The sequence below is a fragment of the Labrus bergylta genome, chromosome 18 (genome assembly GCF_963930695.1).
Source record: "Labrus bergylta chromosome 18, fLabBer1.1, whole genome shotgun sequence".
NCBI classification, from domain to species: Eukaryota; Metazoa; Chordata; class Actinopteri; order Labriformes; family Labridae; genus Labrus; species Labrus bergylta.
The window spans coordinates 11,014,986-11,036,196 of NC_089212.1; the positions used below are offsets into that span (position 1 = coordinate 11,014,986).

The 21,211-nt window shown below is 40.7% G+C and overlaps 1 protein-coding gene across 3 annotated transcripts in view; it reads left to right on the forward strand.

Moving 5' to 3' along the window:
* dlgap2a (discs, large (Drosophila) homolog-associated protein 2a) overlaps positions 1-21,211 on the forward strand; it is a 131,001-nt gene that overhangs the window by 70,870 nt on the left and 38,920 nt on the right. For all 3 annotated transcript variants that reach the window (XM_020649851.3, XM_065966375.1, XM_065966376.1), the window contains 2 exons: positions 248-1,395; positions 13,981-14,195. In XM_020649851.3, the coding sequence (XP_020505507.3) occupies positions 316-1,395; positions 13,981-14,195 (1,295 nt within the window). In that variant the 5' untranslated portion in view covers positions 248-315. The remainder of the gene's footprint in view (positions 1-247; positions 1,396-13,980; positions 14,196-21,211) is intronic.

Consider the following 21,211-nt stretch of genomic DNA (forward strand, 5'->3'; position numbering starts at 1 on the left):
TTTTGGAAGTAAAAAATATAGATAGATTTATCGAGTATTGCCATTCAGCTAAACAATATCGAGATAAGAGTTTTGGTCCATATCACCCAGCCCTAATTTAAAGTGTGAATTATTATTACCAACCTGTGTAAAGACATGTACCTTTGTACCAGGCTTTATCCTCTTACAAATTGAATATGAACTGTGTAACCCTTTCTTGGAAGAATCCATATATGTGATCTAATATTGTCTCTCTTTCTCTTTTCAGACCAGCAGTATTCATGGTCGCCCTCGCAGTACTTCGATGAGGACAGCTACTCACCTCCACCCAGGAACATGAAGGGTCTCTCTGGCAGCCGCCCTGCCCATCTCCAGCTCACCTCTACCACCTCAGCCCACACCTGCGGCCTTGCTGACTGCGACCATTCCCTGGACCATCACCTTCACCATGGCAACTCACGGCCCCACTCCTACCTCCTCAGCCCCACTGAGAGCTGCCCCCTTGATGGTCACCATCGCTGTTCCCCGCGGAGCTCCATCCACTCCGAGTGCATGGTGATGCCAGTGTCCATGTCAACCACTGACCACTCAATCTCCAGTAGCACTTTCCCCCGCATGCACTACGGCAGCGCTTCGCGGGACAGCGGTGGCAACACCTCTGGCGGCAGAGAATCCCGAGACGATGGGGGTTCTTCCTCCCATGGTGGCAGTGGCAAAATGAACAGAATCCCAGCAAACCTCCTGGATCAATTTGAGAAGCAAATGCCGCTGCACAGGGATGGCTTCCACACACTGCAATACCAACGCACCTCCACCACAACCACAACTACAGAGCAGCGCAATGAAAGCCCAGGGCGAATACGCCACTTAGTTCATTCAGTACAGAAGCTCTTCACAAAGTCACACTCCCTAGAAGGTTCCTCCAAGATGAACGGTACCAAAAGCGATTCCCATCGGGACGGCTCACACCACCACCATCACCACCACCAAGGCCACCACAAACACAGCAAACGCAGCAAGAGCAAAGAACGTAAATCTGACGGCAGTGGTAAGCAACGGTCAGGAGGTTGGTGGAGTTCAGATGATAATCTTGACAGTGACAGCACGTACAGAACACCGAGCGTCATGTCACGGCATCCTGTGGACCACATCAGCCACTGCTACCCTGACTCCATGCATGGCCACCTTGCTGGAGACCTCTCACTAAAGACATCCAAGAGTAACAACGATGTCAAGTGCTCAGCCTGTGAGAGCATAAGCATGGCACCCGAGGGAAAGTTCATGAAGAGAAGCTCCTGGTCAACACTAACGGTCAGCCAAGCCAAGGAGGCATACAGGAAGTCCTCACTTAACCTGGAGAAGCCCATGATGCCCACTGACCTCAAGCCCAACCTCAGGCCCTGTCACTATCTACAGGTGAGTTTGGCCTCTTGCTTTGTGTCAATGGACTTGTGTCTCCCCAGCAGTAGCACCCATGTGAACCATAATTTTCCAGTCAACACTTCAGCTGCTGATTAGGTTTTTTCAGTAAATGGCAATTGCATTGCTATCATAATATGAGAATTTATTACAAATAGTTGACCCAACAGATAATTCCCTGATTACATGAGCATTGACTTTGGTTTACTTGGCCAATCAGATTAACCCCAAGCTAGCAATCAGCTAACCTCAGATTGATTTGTGTTAGTTTGATGTCAAATACAAGGTTAGCTAACACAGAGGCTAAGGAAAAAGAGAAGAGTGAGGAAAACTGGGGACAAGTTCTAGATGCACATCCATTTTGATGCCAAAGACTGATATACAAAGCTTATTTTTCTAAATGTTGATGGCTTGATAATTGGCTTTTGGAGTGTGTGGGTGACAGGAGCAGATGTTGCTTTTGGATGGAGCCAAAAAATAGCAGGAACAATTAAAAATGTAATTAAAACACTAATGTTATCCTTCAGTACAGTATTTGAGCACCCATTTACAAGAATGTAAATTTCTCGAGACATTGCAGCCCTGAAAAAAACATCAGTCGAAAGTGTCTTCCTGTATTGTAACACAAAACAAAGCATTCTTTGTGGCAGAAATTGCTGGTAAATTGGCTGGGAAGAAAACCTCGCTCATCTAAGCTGCATTTCTGATTGATGTGAAGACAGTGTTGTGATTTTGGCTGCCCTGTGTATCACATTGTGAACATGTCCAATGGCTCAGCATGTAGCTGGCAGTTGAAAGGACTAGCACAGCATGACAAATCAATTGATTCCATTAATGATCTGCACCAGAGGGGAAGAGTTGGAAATATGGGAATAAGAGACCCTAGATCACTGTTTGATTTCAAGCATTTTGTTTGCTTCGATTTTGCATAGGCTTCAGCCCTGAAATAGGTTAGCATTTAACTCAGGCCCATGATAGCACTTCTGGGATCAATTTGGAGTGAGTCAGCACTTTACAATGACGTGTCTCATTGGTTTTATATACATGCTGAAGGGCATAAGAAAGACAGAAATGATATGCTTATAAGTTGCAAAAGCAGGGGAAAAAAGTCTGTAATAATGCTGCTCAATATATACGATGTGATTTCTGATAGCATCGTGTAAGAAGTGCCTACAGCCAAAATAAAGTGTGCAATTCAGCACACGGAGAGAGAGGACTTGGACTGGGTCTAAGCAGATAGTTTTGTATGGATAAGAGACTGTTGTGAGCAGAGAGTCAATAGATTACTCTGATCTGCCAATGGAGCCAACGACTCCAGTCATTCTAAGCGTATGTCATAAGAAAAAGTCTTCAAGGAGGATTTTTTTATTTTTGCAGCTTGAAACATATATGATTAGCATTTTGGGCAAATGAGATGCAGTCGTCCCCTCCCGCTCCACAATCCCACTAAGTGCAGCAATCTCTCAATGAGGGAGTCACAGTGTGTTTAGTGCCCCCACCTCCTTCCTTTACTTCCACTTGGTCATTCAGCAGAGGTAGTGTCCAAGTCGCGGCACTATAAACACTTCTAAAAATATCCTCCTCTCCTCCTTCCTGCCGCAGGGCTATATTTAGCCTAGCGTTATCAATCCAATCCGTGCTGGGGTGACACATCTTCCCTCCCCAGAGAATCGATGCCCTCTCAGAGAGCTGGAAGATGTTTCGAAGGAGAGAGGGAGAGAAAGTTGATGATACATACCACCATGGTCTGTGCCTTCGCTGAGATGCTTTGTGAATCAGGGGGAGGAAACTGAGAGGAGATGACTGTTGTTGCTCCCCATGGCGACAGAAGCTGCTCATAACCTCAGAGAGATAGAGCAAGTAGTCAGGGATGATACTTTCCTCACACCAAGGGGTCACATTGAGCAGTTTACACTTCATGCTGCTACTGAATTGGGATTACGCACAACTGTCTGTTCTATAACACCATAAACTGTATCCTGGGAAAGTGTGTGACATCACTGTCTGTCCATGTGTCAGTGAAAGTGTGTGGGAAGGTGATTTTCCTTCAGATTATCACATACCAGATGGTTTGATGATGTGCTAGTCACCTTATTTGCGTCCTTGGTTGATGACAGAAGAAGAATTAAAAAAAAAAAACTTGTGCTGAAAAGTGTTGTACTGAATGATATGCAGAATTCTTCTCATCCAACCTATCTGGATGCTAGTCTGTATGCGTGCAGAAGGCTCGTGAGTGTGTGTATGAGAGATCGATTAACTGGACATTGAGGAAGACAGAGATGGATTTATATTGGCTGCCCTTTCTCTGCAATGACAAATGTGGGAGAATCAGATGTGGCATTAGCCATCGCTCTTTGTCTTTGGTTAAGTCATTTCACAAATTAGCCCCAATTGGCCCTCCACAAGACACACACACACACACACACACACACACACACACACACATACACATACACATAGTTTAAATGATTGTCCAATTTTGACTGTTCCCTTTATGTTGATGAAAGGAGGTGTTTGTAGCAAAGCATTCATCTTCTGTTGGTGACAGGCTGAATTCATTAAAAATTGTGCATTCTCTCGTATGCTCGCTCTCCAAATGAGGCATGTAAATACACCTCGACTGCAGTACCAACTGTAAGCCATGCCTACTACACCTTCCCTACACCCTGCCTGCAACTTTACAGCTCAATAACTTTGTCTTACCGACAATCCTCAGGCTTGATTAAGTCAGCTGCTCCAGCAAACGTTACTCTGTTCCTCTCCTGCATACAGCGCTGTAAAACAAAGGGAGGATTAGTCTTTGATAGTTCTGCTGATAAGGCATAGCAGAGGGATTTAATAAGCCAATTAATTGCCATGTTGGCTTGCCAAAGGTGGAGTTTGAGATGCAGTAAGACTGCTGATTAAATTACAAAAAGTGAAGTGCAAAGTAGCAAAAATCAAACTTGCACTATGATTGAAAGCTACACTGACACACACACACACACACACACACACACACACAGGTTCCTTACCCTTTTTAATAAGAGGTTCCCAGATAGCTTTCAGCGCATGAAGCACTACTTAGTAAGATTTTGTCCCAGAAACTCCGGGATCAGACAGCCTTTAAAGCTAAATGTTACTCATCTCTGCTGCCTGAGGGGGACAGCATCGCTTTGTGGTTACCACTGTGTCTGCAAGTAGCCGCTCCTATTTGTGTTAAACTATCTGAAACCTTAAGTTACTGTTGATTCTACAAGGAGGCTGGAACCATTAAAATGTCAATTATTCCGCACATTCTAACACATCTCCTTTTGTAGGCTTTTGCTTTTACAGGCCAAATCAATAATAATAGCTGACCATAATGGAATCCTTCTATTGATGGGCCTAGTGTCAATATTTTCTGCTGTAGTAAAAGGATCTATCTATCTAATAGCCTTTTTCTTGACAACAATTCTTTCTTTCTCTAGTCTCTATAAATAGCCGTTCATGACAAAACAGTCTCTATTGTGTAGAGAATTATGATCTGGATAATGTGGAGCCTTGCTTTGTTGTTTCTTCATTTAAAGTTGTGGTCTGTGTATTGACTGCATTGTGAGGTTAGGTTTGAACAGAACTTGTGCCAAAGAGATATTGCTGAATCAGTTGGATTTTTAAAGTTATTCATTCAGGTAGATAAACCGCAACTAATTTACTGCTTTTGCAGGTCACACTGTTGTTCCAATTGAACGCGTCGGCATGAGAATGTTTTAGATCACACACCATGTAGACAGCGTCTCAGAAACCTTTAAATTGAACAATGCTGATTTGAATTGAAGTAAAAATGTGCATGTTCACATTTACTGAGACCTGTCACTAGCCATTTGACTTTAGTCCCATGGATAGGGTTACGTCACGTGTATGCACCTCTGACATGTGTCTTGCCTTTTTTTTTATGTTGGGTGTCACAGCGAGTGGGCACCCTGTCATCTCTCTTTTTTCCTGCCTTCCAAATGAATCAATCATTGTCTTTGACTTTTTCTTTTTTATAGATCTTTCTGAAAATGTTTCTTTGGACTTTACTTTTCTTTCTGTTCCTCAAGGTTTGTCTGAAAGATTTTTCATTCCATTGTCTAGAACACACTAGAGCTGTGGTGAATTAATTGATGGATTCTGTCCTGTGGGCTTGTACTTTATGGTATAAACCTTGGTTAGGAAGTGCTATTGAGGATTGTACCAGAGTTTTTAAATCTAGTCTGTGTGGTGGCATGTATGGTGGCGCAGAGAGGAGGTTTTTCTTTCATCTATTGGTTTGCAAGCAATGTTCAGAGCAGCAAATGTAGCCAAGAGAAGCACATAACAAGGAGTATGGTAAAGCGGAAAAAAGCATCCAAGAAAAGTTTATGAAGCCACAAATAAAACAGGAATTCAGCATTAAAACAAGGAATTTGAATTTAAAAAAACTAGAAAAATAAAAGAGCCAACAGCAGGAACAACAAACGCATATATCATTGGTTGACTTTCTCTCATGGGAAGGAGCTGGAAAATAGCCTGTAGCCTGAAATCTATCGCCTTTGAAATGCAGCCTTCAACCTATGGCATGGACTGACATTTGTCATTGCTTCTCAGCGTTTAACTGACGACTTTATGTCTGATGCTAGTTTGAAGCTAATTTTGACAGCTTGTTGTCTTTCTCATAAAGCCAAAACAAAATGGTGATTGCCAATCTCAGTCTAAATAATAGTATACTTCACACAGCACATATGTTTCATTTAGACCACAGGGGACTGTTTGAAAAGGTAGAAAAGGGGTATAATATGTCCTCTTTAATTCCTGCAAAAGTGTTTTCGCAGTGTATTTGCCAAGAGGGACAAACTGACCAGCACACAAACATAAATGTTACCTCATGTAGGCTAGGCTCTGTGCTGAAATAACCCTATGAAATAAGAAAACACAACATAAAAACAGACAGTAAATGGCAATCCAAAAATATTTTAATCTAGTCCAGTGTTAACCAACACATATTAGCTTGCTAACAGGATGGTAAACATTGTAAAACAATATACCTGCTAACATGCAGCTTTGTTATTCTAAGTAAATGATATGCCCAAGTTACCATTAGCAGGAGAATGCTGTTTCTAGAGCAGCAAGAAACAATTTGAACATTTACAAGTTAATAGATAAAGAAACTATTTTAAAGATCCTTGCATGTTTTAGCATTTCGCTGAGATTAAGTCTCAAAAAGGCAAAAGTTCTACAGTGGCTTTCTTAGGGCCCATTCACACTAGGCAATAGGTATACCGTGGCCCAAGCACGCTTCAACCCTGAAGTCCAGTTCGTTTGACTGTGCTCCGATCCGTGCTGAAAGATGGTACACTTCCTCCTTGAACATGGCACGCTTTGAAGAGGTGTACTTACACAGTGTGGACAGCTTTCATTATCGAGAAATCATCCGAGTGAGCCCATATCATACACTAATGCATTTGAGTAAATTCTTACAGTTTTGTATCCCTCTCTTCATCAAGCTTGTCTTTTGACACTTTTGGACAAACAACTGATATCAAGTGTCAGTAAATAAACAAGATGAAGACAAGATAAACACAGGCTGTAAACTACTGCATGTGTGGACGTATATGTGTAAAGAGAGACAAAAGAAGAATCGGTGGTGGGTGTGTGGTAGCCGTTTCAGGTCCTGTAAGAAATCCATGGTTTCATTCTCGCCTGTGAGGTAGAGGAGGAGACAGGTAGAGAAAAAAAAGGAAACAGCACTTTCTCCAACACACACACACAGCGTAGCCAAGAAATCTTGTGGGAGGAAATGAGGGGCTGGAGGCTGGTGGGTGGGATTACCAATGATTGGACCTTTAAGAGCTCTCTAACTCTCTCCCTTCCTTCCTCTCTCTCTCTCTTCAACTATCTCATGCCATTACTCCATCTCTCTACACAATATCCCCTCCATCTGTCCCCTCTCTCTATCTATCTCGCTCTGTTTTTTTAACTTAATGGCAGTGACTTATGTTTCTTGGTGGTAGAGGTGCTGTGTATAGATAGAGCTGCAGAGTTAATCAATGAAATGCACTGCTGCACTGCAGGAGCATTGGCTGAGACCTGCCTACCTCAGCACACACACACACACACACACACACACACACACACACACACACACACACACACACACACATGCTTATAGATACACACTGACTGCACTCCCTGTGCTCTCCTACAGAGCTAACAATCCAAGCACTGACAGTGAAGATAGACATGCACAGCTAAGTATAGAAAATGTCTTCACGTTGACAGTGAGACATTTCACCAGTGTTTTTAATTTGGCTAAATTGAAGTGCCAGAACAGAACGGGCATAATATAAAAGTTCAGAACTGTGGCAGTGACATGATGTGCATCAATTTTTTTAATATAGTTAAGAAACATCACACAAGAGGGAGTGCTGTTGTACGAAAATATCATCACTGCTCAGATCTGTAGGCATGAGGTTGACGGAAGTGTGCTCATATTCAGTACAACAGCGCAGCCTTGAGTGTGCATTTATAAAACCGTTACATTGGGAGTTTTTCTTTGTTAACTTTGATAAGCAACATATGATCTTAATTTTGTTAAATCATTTGTTCACTCCTCAACACAGAACTGGTTCCACTTGTTGACTGGTTCTGGACTGGTGCAAAGCCAAACAAACATTTTCTTGCACTCTTGCTATTTTGTGTATGTTTGCACCATTGACTGTACATAAAGATGACCAACGCGTCTGCACCTCGTCCTGTTGTAAAACAGTGAATCAAAAGTATTACCTGCAAGTAGGGCTGGGCAATGTGACAATATGTGTTATCAAGATAAAATTATTAATGTCAGTGGATATGGTTAATTATCACGATAAAAGTGTCAAGTCATTTCTTTTCTTCTGATTTTTGCTCCTGAGTGAAAGTTGAAGAAATGGTCAATTGTAGTTTAACCGTTCCTTATTGTCAGAACATGACAAACTCCACTTGAACAGAAGAACATTTCACAATCATAAGCACAGTGCATGGTGCTGGAAAAGACTGATATGAGAGTTTGCTGCTGGGCAGGAACACTGGCCCGGTGCTTGCTGAGGGTCCACTAACACTCGTTTGGGACTGTAAGTTCTTGCTTTCAGGGTTTCTGTGTTCTAATGGGTGATATTGTTTCAAATGTTGGAGAAGGTTTGTAGTTCGCTGGCACAGGTCTTCGGAACAGTGCGCAGAGAAGACTGCTCTGTTTTCTGTTGGATTAATTAATAGCCAAAATATCTCCAAACTACTGAGGTCGAGGGGCTTTTCTTGTCTACAATGTTTCCTCCTTGTTTTGAGTTGGTAGGCTCAGCGTTTTCTTAATTTGCATTATCGCTCATTTCGGCTGTTTCCAAGTCTCCAAACATCTGTAAGCCTTCTTACATATTATGTACATATGTATTATATATCCCTACCACATGATTGCGACCTCTTTTTCTTGCACCTCTTTAATGTCGGGTGGCAACTTAGGCACATGTGGCTTTAAATCAGCATGATAACTAACTATAATGACAGAAACCATGTTTGAGAAAACTGCAGACAAGTATTTTGATTTTATTGTTTGACCCGTGTCCGTGGCGACAATAGTTTGGGTTGGGAACCAAAGGGTCACCAGTTCAAGTCCCATTTTGGATTATAATATGGAAGTTGGTCTGGTTACTGGAGAAATGCCAGGGCACTTCCAGAGTACTACAGAGCTGCCCTTGAGCAAGGCACCGAACCCCCAACTGCTCTAGTGCAGTGTGTAGCAGCCCCACTCTGACATCTACTAATGAGTGTCCACAGGTCCTGTTTGGGCATGTGTGTGATTTGGACACTTGAGTGTGAGAAGCATGTCTCCCAATAACAGAGAGTGTAACACCAGAATTTCCCTCAGGGATCTTTTTTTTAAAATCAAAATCTGTTAATCTTGAGGAGGGGGGGATTTATGACCCATACTGCCGCCAGTCAGTAGGGAGAGCTCAAATATTTTTGCTTCAGTTATGGAGAGCTGTCATGACCAGCTATTTTGAATGATATACATTTCTGTTGCCGTTGAAGGAAATAAAACTTATGTTGACAGTGGTGTGTTTGCCTGTTGGATTTCATTACACCAGTTTATTAAATCTCAGTTATGACAGCTGGCTGTAAAGTCAATTAACATAACTCAGAAGACATGAGGGGGAGTGATACACAAAGTTAAAGGTCTCGTGGAATGTATCTTGTCCAATCAGATACTTGGATGGAACAAGCTGTTGTGTAAATAGTTTTGTCTATATTTAAATAATTTCCTAATAATTTCAAATAAATAATTTCACCCCAAAGGTCTTGTCTGTTTTTTTTCAAGCGCACAGTCCAATTTATTCAAGAAAATCCAAGTTAACTTTGAATATGACTCCTCACACTTTAGCTGTGAAATTTCACACTACTCCCACAAACCTTGGCTTATATTCTCAATGAACTTAACTTAATTGCCAAAAATGTACAGTTGAACAGCACACGCTAATTAACGACATGATTATCATCAAAACTCCTCTGAAGGAAACAGAGTATTTGCACGAGGAGTGGGCTGGTAGAGCATACACTTGTCGTCCCTGTGTGTGATCTAAAGGTCAAGGTGAGCTCCACATTGACAAGCGTCAATGCTCCAGCTCCGCCATGCATGCTGAAACACCGTGTATGTTTCCACAGCAGTCAATACGGCTGTGCTAACTGCCCCTGCTCTTTCTTTATCTTCACAGGGGGGAGACACCCTTGAATCTACCGAGTTTATCAGTGAAAATCCAAATTAAACAAATCTCACCACAGCTTGTGCCTGTCCTCTGGCGTTCCGTTCATTAATTAGATGTCTAAAAATATCAAACCCCTTCAAGACTTAATTAACCCATCGACTCCATTTGGTAGTCGGTGCATGCCTGTCTTTGGAGGGGAGACGAATGGCTTTTATCAGTGTGTGTGAGATTGTGTCTATTGGATGTGTACGTGTTCGTGCAGGTTCACTTCTGTGCATGTTTGGGATAGAAAGTGTCAGTATTCTTAATTCATTAACCCATGTCTGTGTCCTTGCCTGCATGGGGTAAGAGTTATCTTTCTGTGCTTCTTTATTGAGATAATTTGCCGTTACCTTTTTCTCATGATGTAACACTAAAGCCTTGCAGTGAAATTTGCTGCTGAGCTTTAAACAGCTCTTGAGGACTCGCGATAATCCCCTTCAGACATGGGGATCCAGGCTAATACCACAGCATAGATGAAACATAAGCGGTAATGGCCATTTTGACCCACAATTCCTCTGTGATTAACAAAGAGTGGGCTGTAATAAAGCCATAATTGATCACTTATTCATGTCGTTTTGATTTGATGTGACATGTTAGAATAGTTATTGTGGGTAGGCGTTATCTAATGCCAGAGGTTAGTCAATTTAGCATCACTGTGACGATATTTTCTTATTAATTTAATGACTTGCTGCTGATGAATGTCATATCTGGATAGTCTGCATTACAACATTTTCAGAACTCCCCTTTCCTTTCATGTATTTTAAACCTAGAGTTTTATTTCTTCATTGCATTGTGTTTCTATGGATTATCTCTGTTTTGATTTCTCCTGTATTCATGTTTTCACACTTCAGTTGTTATTTTCCAATAGATGACATTTGCTTTCGAGAATAATCACCGCCGTATATTCTGACGCATTAGTGACATTTTGATGCAGCCTATCTCCTTCTGACATTTCCCACAGCAAGTCAGCTGCTTTCCATCATTGGGAACTCTGTGAGCTCTGGGTTAGTCACTGACTGGCAGAGAACATTTCAGAAAACAAGAAATCAGTGTTAAACATTTATTTGACAATTTAATAGTGGAGTGGAGGCTATTTTAAAAACTCTTCATCAAAGCTGCTTTGCTCCAGATTTACAGACAGGTCAGAGGAATATGGACCAAAGTTAGATTTACCTTAATGAAATCTAGAGGCAGGTGGATTGGCACTGTGCCGAGGCTGATCTCACTGCCAGGATGTCAAAGTGACAGATGGAAACAGAGTCAGAGAAGCTTTCAACTTCCCCACAGAATTTAGTGATTACTGACAAATTCACATTTTATGATCATCAACCATTGAAATGCATGTCCACCTAAAGCCTCTGACCATCATGCCCATTCAGCAGAGTGCAAAAAGGTAAATCTAAAAATGAAAATAGAAATCAAAGGAAGAGAGGTTTGTACATATGTATAACTGTAAAGAGGTTTGTCTGCCTCTGTGTGTGAGCTTGTAGAGGCTTAGTCGCTGACTCAGCTGCTATTATCGTTACAGGAATTAAACTCTGTTGTAATGTTTGTAGTCTACTGTTTAACAAAAGGAGAGTGTGTGTGTGAGTCAGAGAGTAAGCGAAAGTGGTACTATGTGTAATGAGCTTGTGAACAATTACCATCAGTTTGTCGTAGTGTGTAGGGGAATTGGCCGAGCAAAAGCTAAACCACCATCACCAATATAGAAACCTATTAAGATCATGTAATAATGTTACATTAATGTTCCATCATGACATGCATGATAATGGAGTCACATTTTTCTTTCACACCAAGACCAAGATTGAGAAAATAATTATGCACAACTTGATTTGTATTCAGAGTTAATCTGTTGATTATTATTCCAGCTACAGAATTCCCATATAAAATCGTCTGTCTGACTGATGTCAAAGTATGTAAACCTCAACATAACACAGTCAGAAGACCAGGATGTAGGATGTTCTGTTCGCTACACAATCCACATGTGAGACGGAAACGGTGATGTCTATTCAGTGTGAAATATCCACTACATATGTAGTCAAGACAGGCAGCAATTGGAAGTAAGACACACTGTTCTCCCTCTGAATGGGGTAATGGTGATGCTGATGTCTGGATACTCAATTACCTGGTTTAAGGAGTGTAAGAAAATTGCAAAGTGCAAACTGCCTGGCTTGTCTTGATGGCAGGTTTCCATATGCCATGGCAATGTCAGTGTGGGAAAAGATATCTCCATTTCGCTATTGTCAGGCTGTACTTTGGCAGTAATTATGATCAACAGCACGGCAGAATTTAAAGGTGTTTTAATCAACATTTTTTTAGCAGTTTGTAACCTAGCCAAACTAGCCAGATGGTTTTCTGTGTGTAAATAGACTATCCTTAACACTAAGCAGCTACAGAAGCTGAGAGAAGGGTTTGATGTGCATTGACTTAGTATGCTGGACCTGTGTAACTGACACTCTGCCAGAAGTATAGGGGTTAATATCAAATGTTGGTCAAATTGCCCATTACTTCATCACTGGAACTTATCACTTTTTTCACATTGATAGCACATTCGATGTTTTTCTAAGCCCCACCATTGTTTCACGAAGAAGGCAAGCATGATTAAGAAAACTTTAAGTCGTTGTAGAACAGAAGTGGAGATATGAGACACTAATAGTACTATCGAATGTTTCAAAGACGTATTACAAAATCACAAAGAAAATGTATCTCTAAAATACAAGGCTGGTTGAGGAAAAGGTTAATTGTAAGAGTTTTCATTTGTACTAACAAACGCACAAAGAATGTGTAGGTCTACTTTGCACGCCAACACTTTTTTAAAGCAACTTTTAGGTCATTGTATTTGGTGACAATCTGGTACCTCACAATTTTTGTTCAACTGGAGCACTGTATTTTTTTATACAAAAGTGTGAAACATTCAAGTGCTAGACTATCTAAAAAACGAGCTTACAAGACACAGTGTAGGAGGACAGTAAGACAGTTGCATAATACTGAGCACTAAAGGAGACTTGATAGACAATAAACAAAGGTGTAATGAAACAGTAATGTATAATGTATTTTTTTTAAAAGACTAAGAATAACAAGAAATAGAAAGAGATAAAAAGATGAGAGCAGGATAAGAGAAGGGGAAAAGGTAAGCTTTGTTTGGTGCTCTCAGAGGAAGAAGAGAGGATTGAGAAGGGTGTTTATGTGTCTGAGTATTCTTCAATGAATGTATTGATGTGCGTATTCAGGTCGTTGTGTGAGATGTGAGGGTTTGAGCAGTGCTTAGGATGTGGGGTAAGGGGTTGCAGTGGGGTTTCAAGGTCAGGGCTCCACTGCCAGTGATATGGGTGGAGGGAGGGGCTGAGGAGCTTGATCAGGATCCACAGCAGTCACCCCCTGACCCTCAGGAGTTGACTTCTTACTTGCAGGACCCAGCCAGTTTAAGGTTACTGGAGCACCATATAACTTTAAACAGACACTTAATTTTTTCAAATATCAGTGGACTTCCTGATCCCTATCAATCTACAGAAAGACAAAGATAAGGTGGACTTGATGGTGAACATGCACAGCATTTTGATGATTAAAAAAAATGGTGTTACCCAAGACGTTGGTGGCTTAACCGAGAGTGAATACTAGATTTACTCTATCAGGCAGCTAGTTACACAACTCATAACTCATCAGTCTTGTATTCTGTCTCACTCATGAGTAACTTGCAGCTATTTGCTATCATATCTGTCTTTTATATAATTTATTTCAGTGGTTATATTACAATTTTGTTGTGCTCCCTCAAAGTAGTTTAAAATAATTTATTATCACATTGACTATTTACCCTCCCCATGCCATCCAGGTGCCCCAGGATGACTGGGGGGGCTACCCAGGCGAAGGGAAGGATGACGAGATCCCTTGTCGTCGCATGCGAAGCAGCAGCTACGTTAAAGCCATGGGGGATGAGGAGAGTGGAGAGTCGGACTCCAGCCCCAAGACATCCCCTCAGAAATCAGTGCGGCCTGACACCCTGGTCAAGGCCATCATCAGACCCAGGGAACTGCTGGACACTCAGAGGTAGCACATATGCAATCTTTTATAATGCAAAGTGTTTAGCTCTTCTTGTGTTTTTATTTCCCTCAAAGTCAGATGCTGCGAATTGAACAAAGTCTACTGAACAATTCTCAGTGTTATGTTGTGTCATGAAATCTTTAAGTTACCAAATGTCACCACATGGACATTTGTGATTAAATTATCTGAAAAAAACCTTTAAAAATTCCATTCAAAACCTTTGCAGTCTATACATTAGTTTAAACCCACACACCTTAGTTCCCCCATGGTGGGATACCCCTGGGATCAATCCTGGGGACAATGAGATTTTTTAAGCAACCACTGAGGGTCTTTTAGACAAAAGGTTTCTGAATATGCATATAATGGCTTTATAGACGTCCAAGTGATGATGTTAATCCCCCTTTTTCTAGATATGTCTTGTCTATAAATAATGTTATCCCTAAAATCCCTAAGAAAAGCCTAATTACATGAAGTAGAACTACCTTGATAAAAGGATGTTTTGAAGATGTGCATCTTTCTGTTTTCCTATTTTATGGTTGTAGTTTAAAGAATAAGACCCTATCTTAATTTAGTATCTATTCTTGTAACGTACAATATAATTTTTGTTATTTATTTGCCTTATCACAGTCCATTTAGAAATGGTAGAAGTTTTCTCGTGCAAGAGCCCTACCACATTATCAGTATCAAAAAGTTGACAGATGAATCCTGTGTTCATTAGCATCCCTTTAAGAATAGTCATATCAGTGTCTCAAACTATTAAACAGTGTTCAGTGTATTCTTCTAAGTGGGCTTTTGTTTTGGATGATCGGTAGCAGAATTATTCAGCAAGTCTTATAAGAGGATTACATGATGAGACAAGCTGAAGACAAAGCCACAGAAAAATAAACACAAGCAGCTATGTCATGCAGAAATACAACGAGATGATGACGACATAAACAAATCCTTGAGATTCTGATAAAATTAGACAGAGCACATGCACTAAAAAAGAGTAATGTAGCATCACTTGCAGAAAGGTTAGGACTATTTGAAATAGCTTTTTCCCTTCAAGGGTATGAAGTAGGGTTGTGTTATCATTAGCATTATTACAGATATCATCAACCTTTTTTAGCATTTATGTGTGCAAAGCCCATTATGATAGTGTACAGTGATGTAACTCTGCAGGGGCTACTCAAAAAAGGTTTTAGGTTAGAACAGCTTTTATTGTGTGTTGTATGTCGTGATAACTGTATTTTTTATCTCTGTGATCTTTAAGACCCTCATTCTCTCACCTCACTCCGTACACCCCATTTACAGCCCACATCACCTAAAGGTGGTATTAGGTTAATACCACGACACACAACAAAAATTGTTGTCACCTATCATCTGATTTGTTCATACTCAGAGTTTATTTAGGCCGTCATTCCCACTGTTTTAAATGTTTTTTATCCAATAAGAGGCACTATTCAAAGTGTACTTTTCTTCTTATTTTACTCCCAATTGTGCTCTTTTATTTTATTGTCATACTGTAGTACTTTGGCTTGACATATGCTTGGCAGAACCCTCTTTTCCAGAGTCCTTTTTTGAAAGGAGATTTTTGAAAGCTAATTAACAGTTTTCCCCCTTTAAAGGTACCCGTTCCTCCTCTTTCTTTAAAGCAGAATGTGAAAACAGTAATTACCACCTAGATTCAGACCTCTATTTCAGGGTGCGTTCACACCTGTGCTGATTGGTCCCTTTGAAACGAATTCTGGTGTACTTTGTCAGATAGTTTGTTTAGTTTGGGTTGGTGTGGTGTGGTGTGACAGTTTAAACGTACTATGGCGTGCAACAAAGAACCAAACTCTGGTCAGCCTACAAATGTAGGGTCTCTGGGGCGCTGGTGGCGCAGTGGTTAGTGCGCGCGCCCCATGTATGGAGGCTACAGTCTTCCAAGTGGGCGGCCCAGGTTCAAATCCAGCCTGTGGCTCCTTTCCTGCATGTCATTCCCCACTCTCTCTCTCCCTGATTTCTGACTCTATCCACTTTTCTATCTCTCCATTAAAGGCCAAAAATAAATCTTAAAAAAAAAAAAGTAGGGTCTCTGTTCCCTTCCAAGTCTACCACAGTTTGGTTCACCGTAGGTGACAACGCGATTCAAACAAGGGAAGTGAACCAAGAAGCAGTGCATTGTTGGTTGAATTTGGCCGTCTGTAAACAAAGTCAACTAGGTTTGCAGAGCGTGGCTAACATTGGCATTGCTAACAGCACCGGCCTTCAGTCTGCCTTGCAGGTGATGTCCACAAGCCTGTGCTAAATGTGGTTTCACATTACTCTGTTCTATTCCAGTTTAACCTGACACAGTTGATGTATAAATTTATCTTTATTTTATAGATCAACATACCGGTATTGCCAGGCTTTTCTTTACTATGGGTTGCCATTCTTCCACTGTCAGGTTGTTTACTGTGGGGTCATGCTGCAGCATTAGGTTGGATGGCAGCAGCCACTGACCGGAGCTACAGCCGCAACTAGTGACGGGCAGCTACAGTACATAACATTTGCCAGGCTTTGGTGCACTTGACTAAATTCAGAGTGAAAGCAAACTAAACCAAATGACAAATGCAATAATGTTGCAACTTCACTCCTGAATGAAACGTGTCCACCAAACTCTCAATGTGACAATTTAAAAAATATCCCAGACATGCTGTTTGAAAACACTATTTTTTAATCCGTCTCTTTCTCTGCTTTGGAGCGGTGTATGATGAGTGCCTTTACAAGTCAAGGCTTCAGTTCAGTGTGGAGGTTCACCTTCAAGAAGAAAACAAGGGTGTTTTCTCTAAATTGCAGACAGATAACATCTTTCCCCTTATTTTTCATTTCTTTATGAGAAAACTCTTAAGTCAATTTAGGAGATACTTAAATAGCCGCAATAGGCTGATCAAAGGCAAAAAGGTGCAGCATGAGTTGACATAACTACTTTCTGAGCAGATTATACTGTATGGGGGAAACTGTCTTAATTTTCTAAAAGGTGCTATGTGTTCTTTATCAATTAGCCTGTAAAAGCAAATTATGCTGGTAAAAGCAAATTTGGCTTCACCAACCTCTTAATTCTTTTTATGTGGAAAGTATCCCAGGAGCTGTATGAATATCACATCACATAAGCCAAGGTTATTACTACAGTTGTATGAAGAATTGATTGGAAAATTCCCCAGTATAAGATATCTGTGTACATTTTACAGAAACAGTTTCCCACAGGTGTCACGCCAGAAAAGGGAATGTAGCTTATACAACCCGGGACATCATAAATCTACATACATCCTTAGATCGCTAAATTGGTAATGCTCAAAGCTTCTTAAGGCATTGCTTTATCAAAGTTGCATAGTTTATTATTCCTCAATTAAAAAAGATGAAACACTAAGATAATATTTTGACTGATGGTGGAAATAGAATACAAGTAAAAATAATTATGATGTGGTTATACAATCAGAAGATACAATTTTTTTGCTTTATATCATCCCTAATAGATCCATGAAACTGCAAAAAATAAACCATAAAATGCCAAAGCAGACACCTACTTTAGTGATATGATTGCTAGAATAGTATGTGTAAGACAACATACAAACAGCTTGGCCTGATATGCTCTTGCTTGGGTTTGTTATCTTAGTTCAGTTTGTGAGTGTAGCATTTTTCATTTCTCCTCCATGCAGTGTGTCAAACTCAGAGATGTTTGCTGAATATGTTGTGAATATATCTTCACAGACCTTCTGCAAGTTTTGCATAAATCATGCAGTGTGTCTGTTCTGCTTCCAGTGCGCACTATCCCAAAGGCACATGATCAGACAAAAAAAATTGTAAAAAATAACGCACCTGAGAGTGGCGTTGTGATAGACATATAGCAGCAGAATGTAATGTCAGACAGTGATACACTGTGACTAATGCTGATGATTCCCTCACCTTTGTTGTCATTTCATCACCTCACTCTTCACGCTGCGGATCCAGCGCTCATTGTCATTCCACACAGGTTTTAAAAATTGCTCCTCTCTTGTACAGAATATTTTCTTCCTTGTAAGCTAATAAAGAACCCAGGAGGCAATACAAACAGACAGTCTACTAATGCACATTGCAACTGTTAAGATGACCAAATGAAAACAGTTCAGAATTGACGATTTATATGTTTGGGAGTGTTACTGATGTCTCTTTAAATGACTGAAGAAAGAACATGGCGGCACAGTAATTTAGCCTTTAAAATCATGGGCCACATAAGAATGGGCTAGGTATGTTTGATAAAAAATGGTTAATGGACTTAAAATTGTAAACCACTTTTAGTCATCTGTTTACTCAAAGCACTTTTACACTGCAGGCACACTCACCCATTCGCACACTGATGGCAGAGGCTGCTAAGTAAAGTGTCTATCAGTATTAACTTATCCATTCATACACATTCATACTCCGCTGACGATACAGCGAGAGCAACTTTGGGTAACAACTTTTGCCCAAGGACACATTTGACATGTGGCTGCAGGAGCTGGGAAACAAACCCCCGACCTTCTGGTTGATTGAAGATCGACTCTACCAACTGAGCCACAGCCTACCCAAAATACTTTATATTTCCAGATGATAAATAATGACAACTTGATGGTTATTGATTGTGATCAGGCAGGAACATAGTGATACGTCGAAGAAGAAGAAGGACATTTAAGCAGTCTTTCTTCCAGAGTATGAAGCCATGTGTGAGGCAGCTACAATGAGGTATCTTTCTTTTTTAACATCTTGCAAAGCTTCCCCTGACTATTCATTTTGAAGAGTTGTAAACAGTGAATGATTTATGAGGATGCAACAGCAGGGAGGGCTATCACTTTCAGTTATTGTACTCTGAGGACCCTCTGAATAATAGCTCTCTCAGTGCGTAGACCGACAGTTTGCTGGTTCTGCTGAAAGGAAGATATTGACCAGCATGGATCCGGCTTTGTGGCCAGAATTTGAGTCAATTGACAGCAGCAGCATTGTTGTTATTTTGGGAGTCATTACTGAAGTCTCCTGATGGACCCTGAAACAAGAACAAGAGTGTAATAATTTGGTATATTTCCTCTTATATCTACAATATATGTAGATTTTTCCATATTTTGTTCTATATCTTGTACATCCTCTAAAACACCTTCTATTCCCGATGGCAACAATGGAGGACTGGTCAATATATAACCCAGTATTACCTTAGTCCAGATATTGGACCAGCAAGGGGTATTGACTCCCCGTGCATGTGTGGGTTCTCTCCGGATACTCCAGCTTCCTCCCACAGTCCAAAGACATGCTCCTTAGGTTAATTGGGGACTCTTAAATTGCCCGTAGGTGTGAATATGATTGTGGCTGGTTGTCTGTCTCTGTATGTCAGCCATGTGATTGACTGGCTCCGAGTCCAGGGTGTACCCCGCCTCTCGCCCAATGGCAGCTTAGATCAGCTCCAGTCCCCGCAATCCCAAACAGGAAAATAGCTATAGGTGATGGATGGATGGATGGTTGGATGGAAGTGGTTATGAGCTTTCATATCGAGCAGGGGTTGACTCTTTACAGTAGACACATTTAGGGCCACTCTCCTTTTAAGCATTCATCTTCTTGAATATAGTCATCATTGAAAATTCTGACTGACTTTTAGTGCAGATGCTAATTATTGCTCCTCTAGCACCTGGGTTGTTCAGAGACTGTTTTGACTAACTATTCACTAATGGAAACTGATGTAGGCGCAATCCACACCTGCCAGAACAAGGACTGAATTTCTTGACTTACAATGAGACATAATTATTTAATCACCGTTACAATTATGCCTGCTGATAATTAAAGAAAATCTCTTTTTAGAATATTATAACAAAAGTGTTTTTTAACATCTAAAGACAAATAGCCTAACTGCATTTAAGATTTCAGGAAAAGCAAAAGGTCCTTAGTTGCATACTCACTCATTCAATTAAATAATTGGGACACAAGCACTTGACAGTTAATAAAGCTGCATAAATTATTTGATTTAAAATGATGATGAGTTTAAAAATAGCTTAGTTTTAAGAGCATCACATAAATAGAAATTGGGGGGACGTGGGATTGAGTTGTGTGGTATGCCATAAGAAATCCCATATAAAAAGCTGTAGATTGACTGTATCTGCGGCCAAACATGGAGAAGAGTAAAGTTGCCAAAACAGAGGTATCCCACCTTTTCATTTAATAATGTTCTAACAATGAGCTCAGTTTTATAGGACACTGTCTTGATCTTCTTTTGGCTTCTTCATGTAGCTCTGTGACTGACAGACTACTTTTTTGCTGAAACAACTGCATTGCATTTGAAAATGTGTGGATTCAACATGGACAGTAAACAATAGTGAGTGAGACAACCACCATTCCAAGATTAGCTCAGTGTTGTAGCAGCTAGCTACAAACTAGCTTCAGGCACAGTGTCTTCCTAAGTGTTGTCTCCAGCACAATTGTATGTACGTGTATTATATTTAATTGTCTGCAGAGTAACTGGATCCAAAGTCATTCGTTCAAACTTTTTTATCCTTGCCGCCATTATTCTGTCGTCCATATCTGATGCTATTAGATCCACATAAAAGAGACATCACTGATGCGAGTGTTACCTGACATGAGAGATCTCACACTATTATGGTTCATTGGGCTTGCTGAAATGGAATTGGATTGGATTCAAGACAGACGTGTTGTAGGTCGGATTTTCTCTGCTCTTGTAGCAATTTGATGTTCTGCATCTGGGATTCAGATAGGCCAAACACAAATTTGACAGCAGCCGTTCCCTGAAGCAAATCATGTTAAAGTGAGAACAGGCTGTCAGGTTTGTGTCACCTCCTTCCATATTTCCCTCATTCAAACCCTCTGTCTCTCTCAAAGAGGACAGGGTCGCCTCTTTGTTCATCTCACCAATAATAAATACATCACAATCATGGGCCCACTGAGCTGGAACAGCCCTTGTACTAGAAGGAAAGTTAGGTGTAAATGATTGTTTTAATTAACATTCATTGAACACCCTCCACTCTGCATCCCCATCGCTCCCATTCAGCTTCATCCCAGTGTCC